This window comes from Pieris rapae, chromosome 11 (genome assembly GCF_905147795.1).
Source record: "Pieris rapae chromosome 11, ilPieRapa1.1, whole genome shotgun sequence".
NCBI lineage: Eukaryota > Metazoa > Arthropoda > Insecta > Lepidoptera > Pieridae > Pieris > Pieris rapae.
The window spans coordinates 2,388,004-2,404,969 of NC_059519.1; the positions used below are offsets into that span (position 1 = coordinate 2,388,004).

A 16,966-nucleotide genomic window follows, 5' to 3' on the forward strand; every position below is an offset into this window, starting at 1 on the left:
GTTATTTTGAATAAGAATATGTCACTGTAATACGATTTTGGAAAATGCGATAGGAACTGACGCGCTCCTTTATTGGAGTTTTGTTAAATACTTTGAGATTCTGTAGTATATAGGAGTTGTAGAGCCATTAATCTTAAATACTTATAGAATAAACATGACAAATAATTAAAGTCTGGGAGTACGTTAAGAATGTGCAAAATTAAATTTAACATCGAGGCAACAACGTTTGAATCTTCTTTTTTTCATCCTGTGGTCAAGTCTTCAGCCATGGCCTGTGAACCCTGGACTTCCGGCTTAAATGCCAAGTGCATCACGAAGGCACGAACCACTGATAAATATAAATATTAAGCTACATAAAACATCTTGAAATCTTGAAAATCAAACTCATTTGTTCATTTGTATGTATACACATATGAACGTCAATAAAGACATACATATTAAATGCTGCTACGCCCTTGATACAGAACTGGCAGTAAACGCTAATTTTACATTTACTGTCAGTTCTGTATCAAAGGCGTAGAACGGTTGAAAATAACGGGCAATAAATTCATTCTTTTTAATAGCCAAAATTATATCTGTAACAGATAGGAATTATAAAGTTCTAGGTAAATCTGACACATAGGTATTGTATCCTACGCAGACTAGATACCAGTTTTAGCAGGAATTTCTATACAATTAACGTTACCGGTTTTTACCTACATTCTTCAGATAATGCAACCACCAGTTCGTCAAGTGTAGACGCCGCGTGTTTAAAATACCTTGCGGAAATACTTGGGACTTTTGTTGTTGAACCTGAATTAAACCCGCAATGTTTATTGCGACATGCGAATAGCACGTACTAGAAAATGTTTGAATTAATTTGAATGTTGCCAGTTGTCTTTTATAAAAATATTTTGAAGAAGTAATACTTGCGTCAATTAATGCAAAATTATGAATAAAACGCGATGAACGTTATACAACGTTTTTATTACGTGCTAGGGATAAACTACAAAGGTAGGTATCCCTTTGTCCAACACTTTAAATTGCATTGCTTTTCGATGCACAAAAATTTAGTTTTCTGAGCGTCATTTGATGGTACCTTGTCAGATAAAGACTAGGGAATTATGAATGAACGTCATTTTCAATTCTTAGTGTGCTAATTCTTAGTGTGCTAAGAAATCCCGAATTCCTCAGTATGTTTTCTTTCACCGTACGAGTGTTAAAATGCGTTTATATACAAAAAAGTCACAGCCAGGGTTCGAACCTACAACATTACATTTGAGATAACAGTTGCTCAACACTAATAGTGCTCTTAAAGACATTTATATAAAATTTTATTCATGACAGAAATGTGGTATGTAGTTACAATATTCTTCCCTCGCTATTCTCCACACTAGGAAGCCTCTGTATGTGGTGACTAGATGACCTTTATTCAGTAGTACTTGGTGCATGTAGACCACTTATTCTTTGACTCAAATTAAGGTCAAATAATAAGTAGTCAATAAAAAAAAACTTTTTTAAGTTAGTTGGCTTAAAAGTTACGAATCACAAAATATAGGTACCCAAAAAAAAGTTTAGGTATATTGATCAGAAAGACAAATTTGTTTGAATAAAGCTGAATGATTTCAAATATGAATGAAACTCTTGGTACGATTTTTTTATATTCTGCTGCTCAGTGTCGCTGTTTTTTTTTAATTGTTTCTGAAAACGGGACAATTTTTCACATTGGACACTTCGGGTACTCGCAATTGGATAAAGGGGCCGTTCAAAACGGGACGTTTGGTCACGTTATGCATGTACCCTAATCAAACACAAGTTGTATAAGACAGACTTCCTGTGATTACATTCACAGTAGTGACATAAAATGTTTTGAAATTGTTCCATTGTAGCTTTTTATGTCGTACTCTAGATTGTAAATGGATAAAGAGAATAAAATGTGTTGCGAATTTTGAACAATCTATCTAAACGGTTGGGCTATTTCCATTGCAGTCAACCGAATTTAAATGGAACAAACGAGTGTGGCGGCGTATATTAGTATTTTAAATTGCATATTAAGCCCAATTGTATGCAAAATTTATAAATATTTGGTTTATATATACGTAATACTTTGAAACAGTTATAGCTGTTTCTAGATTAATTCAAATGCAAAATCAGTTATTCATATAGGTACACTTATGAACGTCCATATACATATTAAATGCTTCTGTTTTTAAATTTACTGCCAGTTCTCAAATCAAGGGCGTAGAACAGACGAGATGAACTGGTAATAAAATTATTTAATGTCCAGTGTCCCTAACATAATATTTTTTCCCAGGCTGACTCTTTATTTCCGCATTATATTATTTACCCAGAAGGTATTTTGCAGAGTCACGTGGTCAAATCCACCGATACTTTGCAACCCAAAGATCCCAATTTCAATGTTGCGATTTGATATCACGTAAGGCAAGGTCACATCAGCTACCGAACTGCAAAGAGTATCAGAGCTTAATGGGCAGTTCTTATCATCATTCTTCTCAAGTCTACAGTAAAAGCTCAAAAAAAAGTTTAAGTTGATCATTCATAGATAAGTTTTCCAGTGTGATGACTTATTTAGATCAATCGAGTACAGATCCTAACATCTACGTCTATATACACACCTATCTAACAAGGCCACGTGACTGCCCCACGTTTTGTGGAGCCGGAAACTTTATTGAGGCATAAATATCGGTAGACTGGCGAGAAAAAAATGATTTCAAATGAATTTGCATGAAAAAAAAATTATACTACTTGCGTAATAGAAATGGTGTGGCTTACTACTTGTGATGTGAGACTGACCAATGCTGGGTGAAAATAAGCTTCATATAATTGGTCTGTGAGATGAATCTTTTTTTTTTTTTCGTTAAGAAAGAAATCATTAATAATTATTTATTTACATTACTTTAATCAATTATAATGTATGAATATTAATATTGTATACTATCCCATATTCTAGTTAGCCTCCTACCCGTTTGCCGCCTGTTCTATAAAAAAATGTGCAATAACAAGGTTTTGCAATCTATAATTAGACATTTAAAAGAGTCGAGTATTTTTCACAGCTCGTAGATCCATAAGCCGTCATAAACAGTTTTCTTCGATATATTTTAACATGAAGTTATGGCAATAAGAAATACCATGCAAGATTTTCATCACGCTCGACGGAAACTTGAGCAACGGATTTTGATAAATACAATAAAGCTACGCCGGCATCTAATATTTATGAGCGGAGAATCTGGCGGACGAATAAAAAAATATTAATATCAGTGGTGCTACAAACCTTTTATGTATTTTCTTCAGATTTCTGGATCTGTTTTATGATCATTTGTCAATCTAATAGGCAAGTAAGTGATCCGCTTCCTGACTCACGCTGTCGCCTTTTTCTTTTTTCAACGGTGAATGCGGATGTCCTTTGGTGCACAGCCAGGGATCGAACCTACAAGGTATGAGTCACATGCTGAAGCCATTATGCTAGCGCTAAAAACCTATTGCGTATGGACACTCAATGCGAAAGGGCTCGCGAGTGGTTAGTCGGCCTTTTAGGAATCGGTCCACTCTTAAACTACTTTAAGTCGTATCGGTAAATTATACGTATAGATACAACTGCAACACTTACAACTGATACAATGCATATATGCATTTAATTAGTACAGTACTACCATGAGTTCTTGTTTTATAATTTTCAAGTAATAAGAAACACACACTTTTTTTTAGGAAACTCTTTTTGTAAAGCAGTATGAATTATGAAGTCTAGACTTACGGAATCTCGGCAATTTGTCTCTAACGCCGATGCTGTAATAAATTTTAAAATGCCTTTTAACTATTTTAGTTAGTGTTTTAATATCAAATTATAATAATATATGCCTGGTTCAAAAATTCATGAAATAAAATTAAAGTGTGAAGAGTGGTTGCCTGGAAGAAATCGCTCGAAAGCGATAAGGCCGCCAGTTGTTCTCCTTTTCATTTAATTATGTTCATTTTTTTATATTGTAATGTAACAAAGTGTTAATAAATAAATAAAGATATTAGTCATTAATTCTATTCGTGTTATCTTAATATATATATTTCTTGTGTGCGTGTGTATGTGACTGAACTCCTCCTAAACGACTGGACCGATTTAGACGAAATTTTTTGTGTGTTCTGGGAATGGTTTAGATTCACAATTTTGTCCGCTGGACAATGTTTTTTTTAATTAATTTTCAATTTATTAGTTGTTGTTGATTTTGGAATGTTTTACATTGGATCCGACAGACGGCGCTACCATCGCAGTGTCAAATTTTAAATAATATTCGAATTTTAATTTTAGTCTGTCCCGAAATTTAAAAAAAGTTTTTATGTTATCATTGTGTTATATCGTGTGTGACCATCTGCTGCATCGTTAGATATTGTCATAACATTTGAATAATAATTTTCATCAAAATGGCTTATTAAAAATTGAAATTTTGAAATTAAAGACGTGTAGACAGGACAACGTCTGTCGGATCCGCTAGTATTATAATATATTTGTAATCATTGTCGCCACTTTGGTTAAGAATCTCCAAAAATTGTGTGACGAAATACTTGAACGCTTAGCTTCTGCTTAGCCGGTTGCAGAAGGTTACGTATGTAATAAATAAACTAATATAATGTAATAATAAACTATTAGACAGAAGAGAAAGCATTGTTCAATCCTAATAGATGTGTGAAGACCCTTTCCTTTTGTGTAAGACTATTTATATAATATGTTTTTTAAAACCTCTCCAGCAAGTTAAAATTAGCAAGTCTCTACTGTGTTGTGGTTTTGCATCTATTATCGCGCGCAGTAAAACGGAACGATCTCGTCCATTCGGGGCTTTGGAGACTCATGTGCTATTCACGTCATAAAACTGAATATTAAAATGTGATTGTTTAGTGGGTACGTAGCATTTACAAATCCAGCGAATTTGATTGCAAGTGTACAAAGTTGATAATTGAGAGGGCTAGAGGCAATTTTCTGAAGCATGACATTCGCTAAATCTGTTCTATTTAAAGAACTAAGAAGATCAATTAAGTGTCTAAAGAAAATCATGAACGGCCCCCGTTCAAGTATTACTTTTGGGGGAAGGGGGGATGTCTTTGACTGTCTTATTTGTTTATTACATCAACGGTACTTATTTACTTTTTTACACATATTACCCACACATCGCCTATGCTTGTAAACGAAATGCAATATCGAGGATTTGTACAAAAATTAATACGTTTCTGTACTATTATTTTTGAGCTTTGCTTAGTTTTAGCTGACACAATAATACTTAAACGGCACCAATTTTCCCCATACATTTGGTTATCTTTTTGTTTGAAATCACTATACTATTATTAGTTATATAAAAATCTACATAGCGCTATACGAGTCCAGTTTAAACCGGATTATCGTTTGCAAATTGTATTTTTATTATTTCCAACTGGGCGTAGTGAAAAGGCAGTTTTGTACAGTTCCATGCAGTTAGATTTGACGTTTAAATAGATAACTGACGTTATGCTATGTAATAATATACAACTAAAACCGTAATTGTAATTACATATTTAGAAATAACGTAATATAAAAAGTACAGTAAATAGGACCATTTCCAAAACGTCGGTTAGAACTAAAAGTTTCTTATAAATAAAAATGCTGTGTGGTTTTATGAAACCACGGTAAAAGTGAAACATTTTCACATTATACTCAAACCCAAACTCAAAAATATCTTTATTCATATAGGTAAAAATGTACACTTATGAACGTCAAAATATATATACACATTTAACTAAAAAAAAATCGCTTTATCAATCTTAATTTTATACTTAGAAAATTGGTATGATAATGGTACTAATAAAAGTAGACTCCGACTAATAATTTTATTGAATTCTTTGTCTTAAAAGTAATAAAAGTTTCACTTTAAATTTTTATAATTGTTTTGATATCCATGTTTCAGACGTAATTTAAATGACGTCCATGTAAAAATGACCGAGTCAGAAACATCCGATCAAATTTCGATATTTGTTAAATCCCTATGAACTGATTGGTTTATCGCAGATAAAGGATTTAAATGTTTCGAAAGTCGAGAGCTTTTATCGGAAGTAAATTAACACGTGAAACATTTATCTACAATAAAAAAACTTACAAACTTGTCGTTGACTTCTATTAAGAAGAATATTAATTAAGAAGGACACGAATCCAAAAATATACGACATTTTTATTACATTTACATTGTATCTACTTAACTAAAAAATAATTGTATTATATAATAATATTATTAAGTATTGCTCTTTTATTTTAATTTTTGATCCCTTAGTTACCAATTACTTTATGATTAGCTTATATATAATATAATTGGGCATGAATAAGTATAATTTAATACTAATTATCAACCAATTATTAGAAACTCTTTCTTTCAAATTGTGTTTACGCAGTGATGAAAATAAAACAATCATTTGCTAATTCAAGCGCTTCTATGAACTATGAACCACCGTCATCTTGAGCCAGCACTGATTGCCTGTTATCATTTTCAGGCTTAAAGTACCTGCACTCGGCAAGGATCCTGCATAGAGACATCAAGCCAGGCAATCTGCTGGTGAACAGCAATTGTGTTCTCAAGATCTGTGACTTCGGGCTTGCGAGGGTTGAGGAACCGGACTCCACCAAAAACATGACTCAGGAGGTCGTCACACAGTATTATAGGTGAGGACGTAAATACAAGATGTTTATGTCAATGTATGGCTATTTATATGAAAACTAGCTGCCCAATAAAAACAAAAAAATTAAATTATTCTTAACTTACTCACATGTGTTAACTTCTATATTGGCCTTTTCAATATATATTGAAGGTTAAGAATAATTTATTTCTCATAAGAATTATATACAAAATTCGCTTACTGAGAAACAATATAAAATAACATTAATAATTATTAGAAGATATATTATCCTTACCTTATAAGCTATGTATATTAAGCTTAATATCTACGTATGACGAGTAATAGCTGCAGGCTATAATACAAAGTTATGCAAACATTCAAGGGCTTCCCTTGGCCGCAACACTTGGCTTACATTCAAACTTAGCTCCAGCCTAGAGCATTAATTATGTATGGCCATACAGTGTATCTCACAGAATTTTGTAATTTGTGGCATAATAGCGATAATTGGAGTGTTTTTTAATGTTTAATAATGAAGAAACTTCTTAAAGCGTAAATAAAGCTAGAGTAGCGACTATGAAGAATTTAAATCAAAATTGTAACTCTTCCATGTATTTATATTTAAGAATTATCCTTATTCGTGGGCAGAAACATACATATTTTTAAGTCGAATCTATATAGAAGTCGAAGTCAGAAGTAGACATGGGGAGAAATTGGCTGTGCCAAAAATCAATCTAGAACTGTTTCGGAAAAACACCTTTTGTATGGCAATTAAAGTTTTCAATAAATTACCAAAATAATCATAAAATCCATATTCTTGCAATAAATAAATTATTATTATTATGTAGTTTTACCATGTAAAGATCTTGATTAATTTCATTTGTTTATACTTTTTGGGAATCCCATTTATAAATTACTAATAGTATGCAAATTAATAATACCCTTAAATAAGAGATAAGATAACAGGTATAAGGGAATGACCTGGATGACAATTAAAAGTTATCGAATTGTTTGAAACGCCCACTTGTATAATTTTCTATGTCGTTTAAATGTAACATCTTTTACCCATAATTAATGTTAATTGCATTTGTGTCACGAATATTAGGTTCCTCGTTACATGTAATTTGATGTAGTATTGACATAATTTAATAAATGTTGTTCGAAGTCCTCTAAAAGACATTAATTTTTTAATTTAATTTTAATATTGCCGGAAATTAAACCCAAGACGTGTGCCCACTTAAATAAACAACTTAAAAATGTACTCATTAATAGTACGGCGTATTTCTCATTAAAAATGTATATTATTTATGATTTCCGCCCAATTTGAATGTGTATTTACAGAAAATTCAAAGGTCAAAATGCTATCAAGGGACATCAAAAGTTATGCTAACAAGGGTTATCTACTTGAACCCGACGTCCCTAAGCTTCGTATTTTACTACGGAATATGATTTTTTTATGTAACGGTGAATAAAGGATACATTTACGTTACGTTACACGTGATAATAAGTCTCGGGGACCATAAGATAACATGACCCAGAGGTTCCAATGTTTGCAAATCTAATATCAATTCTATACAATCACTGTGTACCTGGGTAAATTATATATTAATTAATTAGAAATGTATACTCGAATTAACATAATAAAATGTTGTACTTTGATATGAATCATGTACTTTACACACACACTCGATACACACGCATTTGGCTTACGACAAATTTTTGTGTGAAATAAGTATTGGAGAACAAAGATATATTGTTGGGTTTCGTTTTTTGATAATAAAGAGAAGCAATAATATTTTATTTTTCGTATTTAACACGAGCAGTTTTTGAAGATATTTTAAGCATACTCCTTAATGTTTCAGGGCACCAGAGATTCTGATGGGCGCAAATCATTACACGGCAGCTGTTGATGTCTGGTCCGTTGGGTGCATATTCGGCGAACTGCTCGGCAGGCGAATTCTGTTTCAAGCTCAGAGTCCCGTACAACAGGTACTCATTTGTTCTTATTTTACAGTGCTGCTCCCAGCACTCACTGATATAATGTAATAAATGTGCAATTTTAAGGAAAAAAGTGTTTATTCATTTAAAGTACATGTGCATTCCAAAGTGCTAGATGTGGTAACCGTTCAAAGTAAAAAATACCTGTGTCAGTCAGGGTTCCCACCTCTTCCATAATTGGTTTTTTACAAAAAAAATAAAAATTGTTCAATTTTTACAACTTGGAATCTCTGAGTGTTCGTAGAGCAAAGATCGACTTTTTACACCTTTTTAAAGTAATTAACGGAATTGTAGATTGCCCGGAAATGTAAGAACGTATATCCATACACGTTCTACGGATCGAGAGTCATTTGTTTAATCGATGATGTTTTCATTTTCACCGTCAAACAAACATTGGCAGAAATTCTTTAGTTAAGGATATGTCGCTACGCTAATGACATTGTAGGTACATAGTTTTGACGCGTTTCCTTGATAGTGGCTAAGAATTAAGATAGAGGACCGATAATTCAATACTTGTTCCAAATGTGTAGTTTAATTATTTTTGTAGCTTTTTGTATTATGACTGTTTTTTGTACTTGTTTACAGTGTTGAAAAAAAACGTCCCAACAACATGTCGTGTGCCGACACGTTAGCACGCTTTTCCTGTCAAAATTTTTGTTGTCCTTATTTGATTATGATTCTTCATACGTATTCTTTAAACCTTAAGGCAAACGTATGAAGAATTATATATTGGATCAAAAAGGCTTTGCGTTATTATTCTTTATACAACAGTTGGCCAGAGGGCTCGCGAGTGTGTTGCCGGTATTTTAATTTTATTAAATCATAAAACTTATTAGACCTAAAACATTTCAGCTGGAGTTAATAACAGAGCTTCTGGGTACGCCCTCGTTGGAGGATATGCGTTACGCTTGCGCCGGTGCGCGTGCGCACATGTTGCGTCGTGCGCCTCGCCCGCCCGCTCTCGCTGCGCTGTATACGCTGTCTGTTCAGGCCACACATGAGGCAGTCCATTTGCTCGCACAGGTATTAATGTTAGGAAGTCATTTACGCTTTGATATAACAAGTTTCGAAACGACGGACGTTAACAGAAGTTTAACAATTTTTCTTTCTTTTGAAGGGACATATATTAGCCTTTGCTACATACTACTATACTGTACATTTATACATATACTTTGCCTTTTCGAGAGAGAGACCCTGCTCCAAATTGCTTTGTTTGTTTTTCATCTTGGCTACAATCTTCTAATCTTTGCATGCTATCTCTTTTATTTCATCTTACCAGAATTTTTATCGGCGTCCTGTTATTTTTCCTCTCACTGGGTCGTTTCAAGTAAGGGCCTTCACTTGTCTTTTATCAGAAACGCGCGGTTATTTTTTTTGTAAGGCTTCGTATATACACCGTCTCCGTGATTCACGGTCCATTTTATTCAGTCCATTTGCATATCAATCAATTGTTTTATAAAAGCAAGAAATTGTTTTAATAGCATATATGTAAAATTAGATTCATTTAATATTTCTTTTTTTGACGTTCATAAGTGTACATTATGTTACCTATATGAAGAAATGAATTTTGACTTTTGACTTGACTTTTATAAATGCAAAGTATCAGGTGTTCGAATGAGGTTAACTTAAGTTAAACAGTCCAGGAGTTACGAGTAAATTATATTCAATTATTAATTACTAGGAAACTATACGGAGACATTACAAAAATGAATATAATCTGTATATTATAAAATTCCAGATGCTAGTCTTCGATCCGGCGAAACGAATCTCTGTTGTCGATGCGCTCGCGCATCCGTATCTCGAAGAAGGGCGGCTGCGGTACCACTCTTGCATGTGCAAGTGCTGCTACAACGCCCCGCAGGCTGCAAGACATTATTCACCGGATCTCGAACCCGTAGCACCCCACGCCTTCCACGACGGCTGGGAGAGGAAGCTCACTTCCGTACATCAAGTTAAAGGTGCGTGTCAAGTTTCTACCTACCCTATTTCTACCTACCTAATGTGGATATATTCATATTAATAAAAAAAGAAAAATGGGGGGGGGGGGTTTACATATATATATATATATCTAGGACACAAAAGGCTCCAGTTAAACTTAATTATCCGATTTAACTAACAAATACAGTAATAGTTTAGTTGGTTCTATCAACGTACGAAATATTAACTCAAACGAAGGGGCAGTTAAAAGTAACGCTAGTAAAATGTTTTGAGCATTATCATCTCGTTTTGGAAGACACACGTCTGTCATAACGTATGGGCCATCGGGGCCGGGGCCTCATTTTCTGATGTCTCCGCAGAGGAGATCCACAAATTCATAGCGGAGCAACTGCAGACCTCTCGTGTGCCGTTGTGCATCAACCCGCAGTCCGCCGCGTTCAAGAGCTTCGCAAGGTAAGGCGCTGCCACCAACCAACGCAAACATAGGCAACACCAGACACTAGGTGATTTCTTTGCGATACCTACACGATTGGCGGCTTTACAATCGCGATTCTCGGTTTATGGTCACTTTAATAAGCTGTGTACGAATGTAAGAATGTAAGAATTTCTGTGTTTTAGGGTGCCTCGAAAATTGTTAGACACAATTATTCAGAATATTTATCAAATTTTCAAGAATAATAGGCCAATTCTTAAAAGACCGGCAACGCCGCGCGCCCTCTGGCATTGAGAGTGTCTATGGGCGGTATCACTTAACATCAGGTGAGCCTCCTGCCCGTTTGCCCCCTGTTCACATAAAAAAATGTCTTTGATTACCAAAGTTATTTGGTAAGTGCATATATTGTTTAATCTAATAATTTTATATCATTGAAGAGTCTCACATGTAGTGGTAGTCCTTGTAGCGATTTTTAAATTATTAATTTGAAATCCAAAAAATTTGAAAATTTTACTTTACACTTTGCTTTGGCCCAGTTCCTTTTATTACAGAAATTACATTTAAAAAAGCTTTCAAATTAAAAAAAAAAACTAATATGTTTTTTAAATACATTTTTCATTTGAATGTTAAAGATACAAAGTGACAATGTATATTATATTTTGTTATTCAATCAGACATGAGTGCAAACACATTACATAGGAAACAATCTCAAAAATTAAGAAATTCTTATGAAAAGATCTTTGCTGTGTGAGACCAATTTAAAATTGAAGTGAATCGCGACAGTGTATAGCCGTCAATCGCTGAGCTATTAGCGACCACCCGCACCCAAACGGCCACGTCTAACGTGTCGACAACATATCCGCGACAGAGTTAAAAAATTAAATTGTTTTATGGGATTTAAATTCAACAGTATACGCTTTCATATCGCGAGTGGTATTTTGGAAAAAAAAATTTTCTCTATTTACTCCTTCGCCTGTTCAAATACCAATTTTAAATATATATTTTGAGAGATTTATGTATATAGTAAATTAATTTGACAAGTTTAAATCCTATAATACTTGGTATAAGACGTAAACAAAGCTAGTGTTGTCTTCACTTCAATAGAGTCAATACAATCATCACAACTAAGTGTGGCACGCACACCAATGTCTAGAGACCCATAGAAGGAAGGTGGTCGCCGAAGTCAGCCCCGCTCTCCCCTCCTTGTCCCGCCTTAAGTAGATTAGGTCCTTTTACGCCCACATTGCATGGTTTTCCCCTTCGCTACCACCGCAGTTATCAACCCTCTTGAAAAAACTAGCCAAAGCGGTTTTTACCGCGCAAAGTTGTGTTCCAATAGAAGGCGACCGTGCGCAATTTTTTCCCGCGAATTATGTCAAAAAAAAATGTATTAAAATTAGTTTTAATTGTGTTTGTGTGCCTTTTCTGCGTTAAAGCGCGGGAAAATGCCAGTGCGGCTTTTTTAACGAATGTTTTTCTCTGCGGCAGCTCTAGACCGAGTACGAAAGCAAAAGTTTGTTCCCCTTTCAAGACAGCGGCAAAAATACTTCTCCTCTCGCCTGTGATATTTCTGTGCGCTGCGTAGTACCAGTAAGCGTCATCGCACGTTATATTGTGTTGTCCTAAACGCGGACGTATATAAAACAACTCCTAAGCAATACATGTAAAACGAATTTTTAGTTTGATTTAATCTGTATTAAATAATATTGTTTATGTGTTGTTTTACAACGTCGTTATTTCAAAAGGGTTGATCGTTGGATAGTACTCGGTTCCGAGATGCATGCTTTTCGATTTTCTCCTTTTGTTTCTTGAACGTTTTGTGCGATCTTTTTGAATTGGATATCGATTTGAAATAACGTAGTTTAAATCGAGTTTAGCTCCATTTGGGGTTTGTAAGCAGAATGTTTGCTTTGTTTGATAATTTGGTCGGGATTTCGAATATAAACTTTGTTTGTCCTTAGTGCATGCGTAGACAGTGAGCACAGTGCCAAGTACTCGGTTGTGGTGATTCAGTAGATTTTCAGTAGTTTGATTTGCAATTACATTTTTCAAAAATTTTTATACATATGCATTTTTAAAGTGCATGAAACGTCGTATGTTGGGGTAACGGAGATTGCTTCGTCTTCAATATTAGCCTTTGAAGCAACGCCGTACTCCAGCATACGTCCAGTGGCCTGGGTGTGGGTGAAGCACGACATAAACTTGCGACTAATCCATGCGATTCGCGATTTTCAGCTCGACAGTCGCACACCCGTCGGAGCTGCCGCCGTCGCCTCACCAGTGGGAATGACGCGAGTCTAAGCGTGGCTTCGACAAGCGACGCGCCCTTTACACCGACGCACGATAATTCACTGATTAAGCCTTGCGCAATACTTGCTGTAGCCAATACAATACAGCTTAGATCACGGCGAAATTGGCTGCAACGAGTAAAGCGATATCTCGGCTATCGAAACGATAACGTTGGAAACGTTAGACTAGCGTCGATAGTGATACTGATAGTATATGCATGTTTTTGTCACCGATGTACAATTTGTAACACCAATCAATGTTAGCTTTCATTGTATTATGTATATCAATGGATAGAATTAGAATTCATAACTGCAAGTGAATATTATAAGCATTTTGTATTTAGACTGAAGGCAAACACAGACCTCAGTATTGAATGTATTGTAAATATTACTAATAGTGATATAAAAAAGACATGCATAGAATAAAGCGTGTCGCACGTAAACATATTACCAAATATATTTTCCTGACATTACGTATTAGATGTAGCGATGGTGTACGTTGGTAGATTAGGGTTTAATGTCTTGTGGTGTGAGAGAAATGGGGAAAGAAATGTCTGAATGACCTCGTGCGTATTCAGCCTATATCGGATATTGCAAAGTAGTAAAGCCATGCTTTTTAGGGATAGTTATCATCTTTATACATGGATGGATTCCGATCGGAATGGTCAGGTGATCTGGGTAATCCGATCAGGAGATTGTCCAGCGATTCCGATCGGAAAAAGAAAAATTGTTAGCCGATTCGATAGGTTTTTGGTGTGTGCCTGATTGATTTGTGAAAGTTGCAAGCAATAAATGTTGCAATATATTTGTCTTTGATTAAAATGAACGTTGTAAGGATTTCTTTACTTAATTGTTTAATCTCTCATTGTATGTAACATCGACTGACATTTTGAGTAGTTTAGAAGTTAGGTGTTAGATGACTTTATTTACGATTTATACTGATTGAAATTTCAAATTTGGTTGTTAGTAGGTACAAATTTACATTACAGATTTCCTTCGTGATGAAAATTTGTAACTACCCTCCGACTGTACGTGACTTTTTGTAATTATTTTCAAGCATTTATTAATAGTAGTATATAATTATACTAATGTGTGTTAGTGTGCGTCGATGTTTGTGTATTTAATTGGCCAACACTATAATCGTTTAAGTATTCAAAATTAATCTTCTAGACTACACACATGTTTTACGCCGTACATGGTTTTGAGAGTATGGTGTTGAACATATGTGTAGTCACTTGTGTTTGTGTAGTCTAGTATCTCGATATTATATGTAATGGAGTCCCAAGAAATCATTCGTAGCCTTAAATGTAGTTCAAAACTATATAAAAGATTTAAAAGTAACTAATTTGTAAATAATCTCGTAGTTTTAGAATGGAATGGGAAACTGAAAAACCAATACGTTGGCGGACTTTCTGTATCGACACACGTGATAATAGGCCTTATGGCTTTGTGAATTAGATCTCAAATTGAAATGTGTGTTTGTACAGGGTTACGTCTAGATGGTACAAAAACAGCCGGTCTACTATACTATTAGTACACGTAAGTTCTATGTAGAGGTTCAAACTTAATCTAGTTAAAATTATTTAAATTCGTTTCTTCGATACGCACGTGTACGTAATAGTGTACGCTAGATAGCGGCCACACCTTGCCTTACAGATAACTGTTACTGTGATCCTAATACAGCCTCCAAGCTGCCGCGTGCACGTACATATACGTAGTATACGTATGTACGTAACTCGCTTCAATTCGATTGCGGAAGATTTCTTCGGAAGCGTCTGACTCAATCGAGAACAAATACAATTACCTGATAGATTAACCGATTATTGCTGTAAATAGAATTTGAATTCAACGCTTCTTAATATGTACATAATTTCGTTTCCAGACTGTTAGAGATCTCGTATGTTGTTTTAAGTAATTTTCCATTTAGCACACAAGGTGATTTAGTTTAGACAATTAGTTTTGGTCAGTCATTTTTTAGGTTTAAACGCTGACGCAATCGAGGCAGTGTATGTAAATATTAGCAAATAATATTAGTTTTTACATTTACAAACTGCCTCTGCCTCTTAGTCGCGCATTCTTTGTATTAGTTAAGGTAACTTTTAAATAGAAAAATGACAAAAAAAATAAGCGAAGAGTTTACAATTTTAAGAATTTCTTTGTCGGACATTGTAAGTTTCTTATACGTTCACTTACCAGTCTTGTAAATATAGGTACTCCTGCACTGATAGTTGTGTTTAAGTTGCTCTTATTTAGATGTATTCAAAATGGCTGTACTTTTCGTACCGGGACGAAAGCAGTTGCAATGAGCGCAAAGTTATGTGCGAGGATTTGCGAACACTTGTTCTGATTATGGCAGACTCGGATGTTAGTTAATAATTGAAAATGTATCAAATATTTGTCGTATCACATACTTACGAACGAATATGAGTTCGCTACTCGAACGAATTCGCGTTACTTCGGCCGATGTCTCCAATAACAGTCTAGTTACAGGTTACCTCAAGAATCCATTGGCGAGGTCTCCTGGCATAGGAAAGAAGCAAAATAGTGATCTGTCGTTCTCCTATAACATGCGATAGTAATTCTTTTTTGTGATTTAGTTAATGACAGGACGATTGTAAATATATTTGTACTACTGTCGATTTAGTTGCATTTTACCATTGTTGCGAACTGCCAAAACTATTGTAATTTTTTAGCGGATTTTACCGGACGACACGGATAATAGCATGGTCTCACTTGTTCTATTGTTTTTAACCGACTCCGAAAACAGGGAGGTTAACAATTCGTTTTTTGATTGGCGAAATGGGAATTGTGATCGCAGCATCATCGATTTGTTTGGAATGTCTGGATTATAAATTTAAAATACAATCTAAATGTTAAAAAGTTCTAGACAAATTCGGTTTTGCTGTTTGTTTTCGGAACCCTATGTTTAGTAAAAATGTATAAATTAGATTTTCTGGTACTCATGTGCTTTTGTAAACGTAGATTTTAAAAGATGCGAATGGAAATGATAAGTGAGGGTTTGTAGTTATCTGTGTAGGCGGTAGCGTAGCGGGCCCCGGTTGCTCCATCGTCGGGGCCCCTTTCTAACAATAAAACTATTGCATAATTCGATATTCTTTTATTTAAATACCCCCATATGAACTAACGAAAAGAGATTTGGAGGGTAGGATTATATGGCATTTATTATACAGTGTAAACCTTGAGACTTAAGGCACTGTGCAAATAATAACATTACAAAGAGAGACTTCTCTCCTTTCCATTGAACGAGAAATAAAAAGGTCTGTATTAGAAAAAGAAAAAAATAATTTTAGAGTAACGTTAGTAATTACATAAAACACAATTCTTATTTGAACGCTTTTACGAGTCTGTTTTTCCCCTGATGTTGTTTATGCATCAGAAATTGTGTTGAATTTTTTTTATTGATATCTTGCGATATTGAGACATCTTCGTAATAAAGCAAGTTCAAGTAATCCCAATATGCAAATAAAAGATTTCTTAAAATGTTCGATACTTGTGATGCCGATAGCAGAGTTTATTACGGGCTAGGACAATCGAACGACAAAATAACTAATTTCGGTAATTTAACAAGTAAGTACTTTTTCTTATTTAAAAGTCATTGAGGGTGGGTTTAATGCTATTTAGCTTGTAGCATTGTAATGCAAGCTAAACCAAATAAAGCCGATATTTTGTC

General features: G+C 34.6%; 1 protein-coding gene across 1 annotated transcript in view; it reads left to right on the forward strand.

Moving 5' to 3' along the window:
• LOC110996863 (serine/threonine-protein kinase NLK-like) overlaps positions 1 to 16,383 on the forward strand; it is a 109,460-nt gene extending 93,077 nt beyond the window's left edge. Inside the window, 7 exon segments of the mRNA XM_022264734.2 lie at positions 6,499 to 6,667; positions 8,481 to 8,607; positions 9,469 to 9,639; positions 10,355 to 10,574; positions 10,914 to 11,007; positions 13,223 to 13,251; positions 13,254 to 16,383. Of these exon segments, the coding sequence (XP_022120426.1) occupies positions 6,499 to 6,667; positions 8,481 to 8,607; positions 9,469 to 9,639; positions 10,355 to 10,574; positions 10,914 to 11,007; positions 13,223 to 13,251; positions 13,254 to 13,288 (845 nt within the window). The 3' untranslated portion in view covers positions 13,289 to 16,383.
• The last annotated feature ends 583 nt before the right edge of the window (positions 16,384 to 16,966 follow it).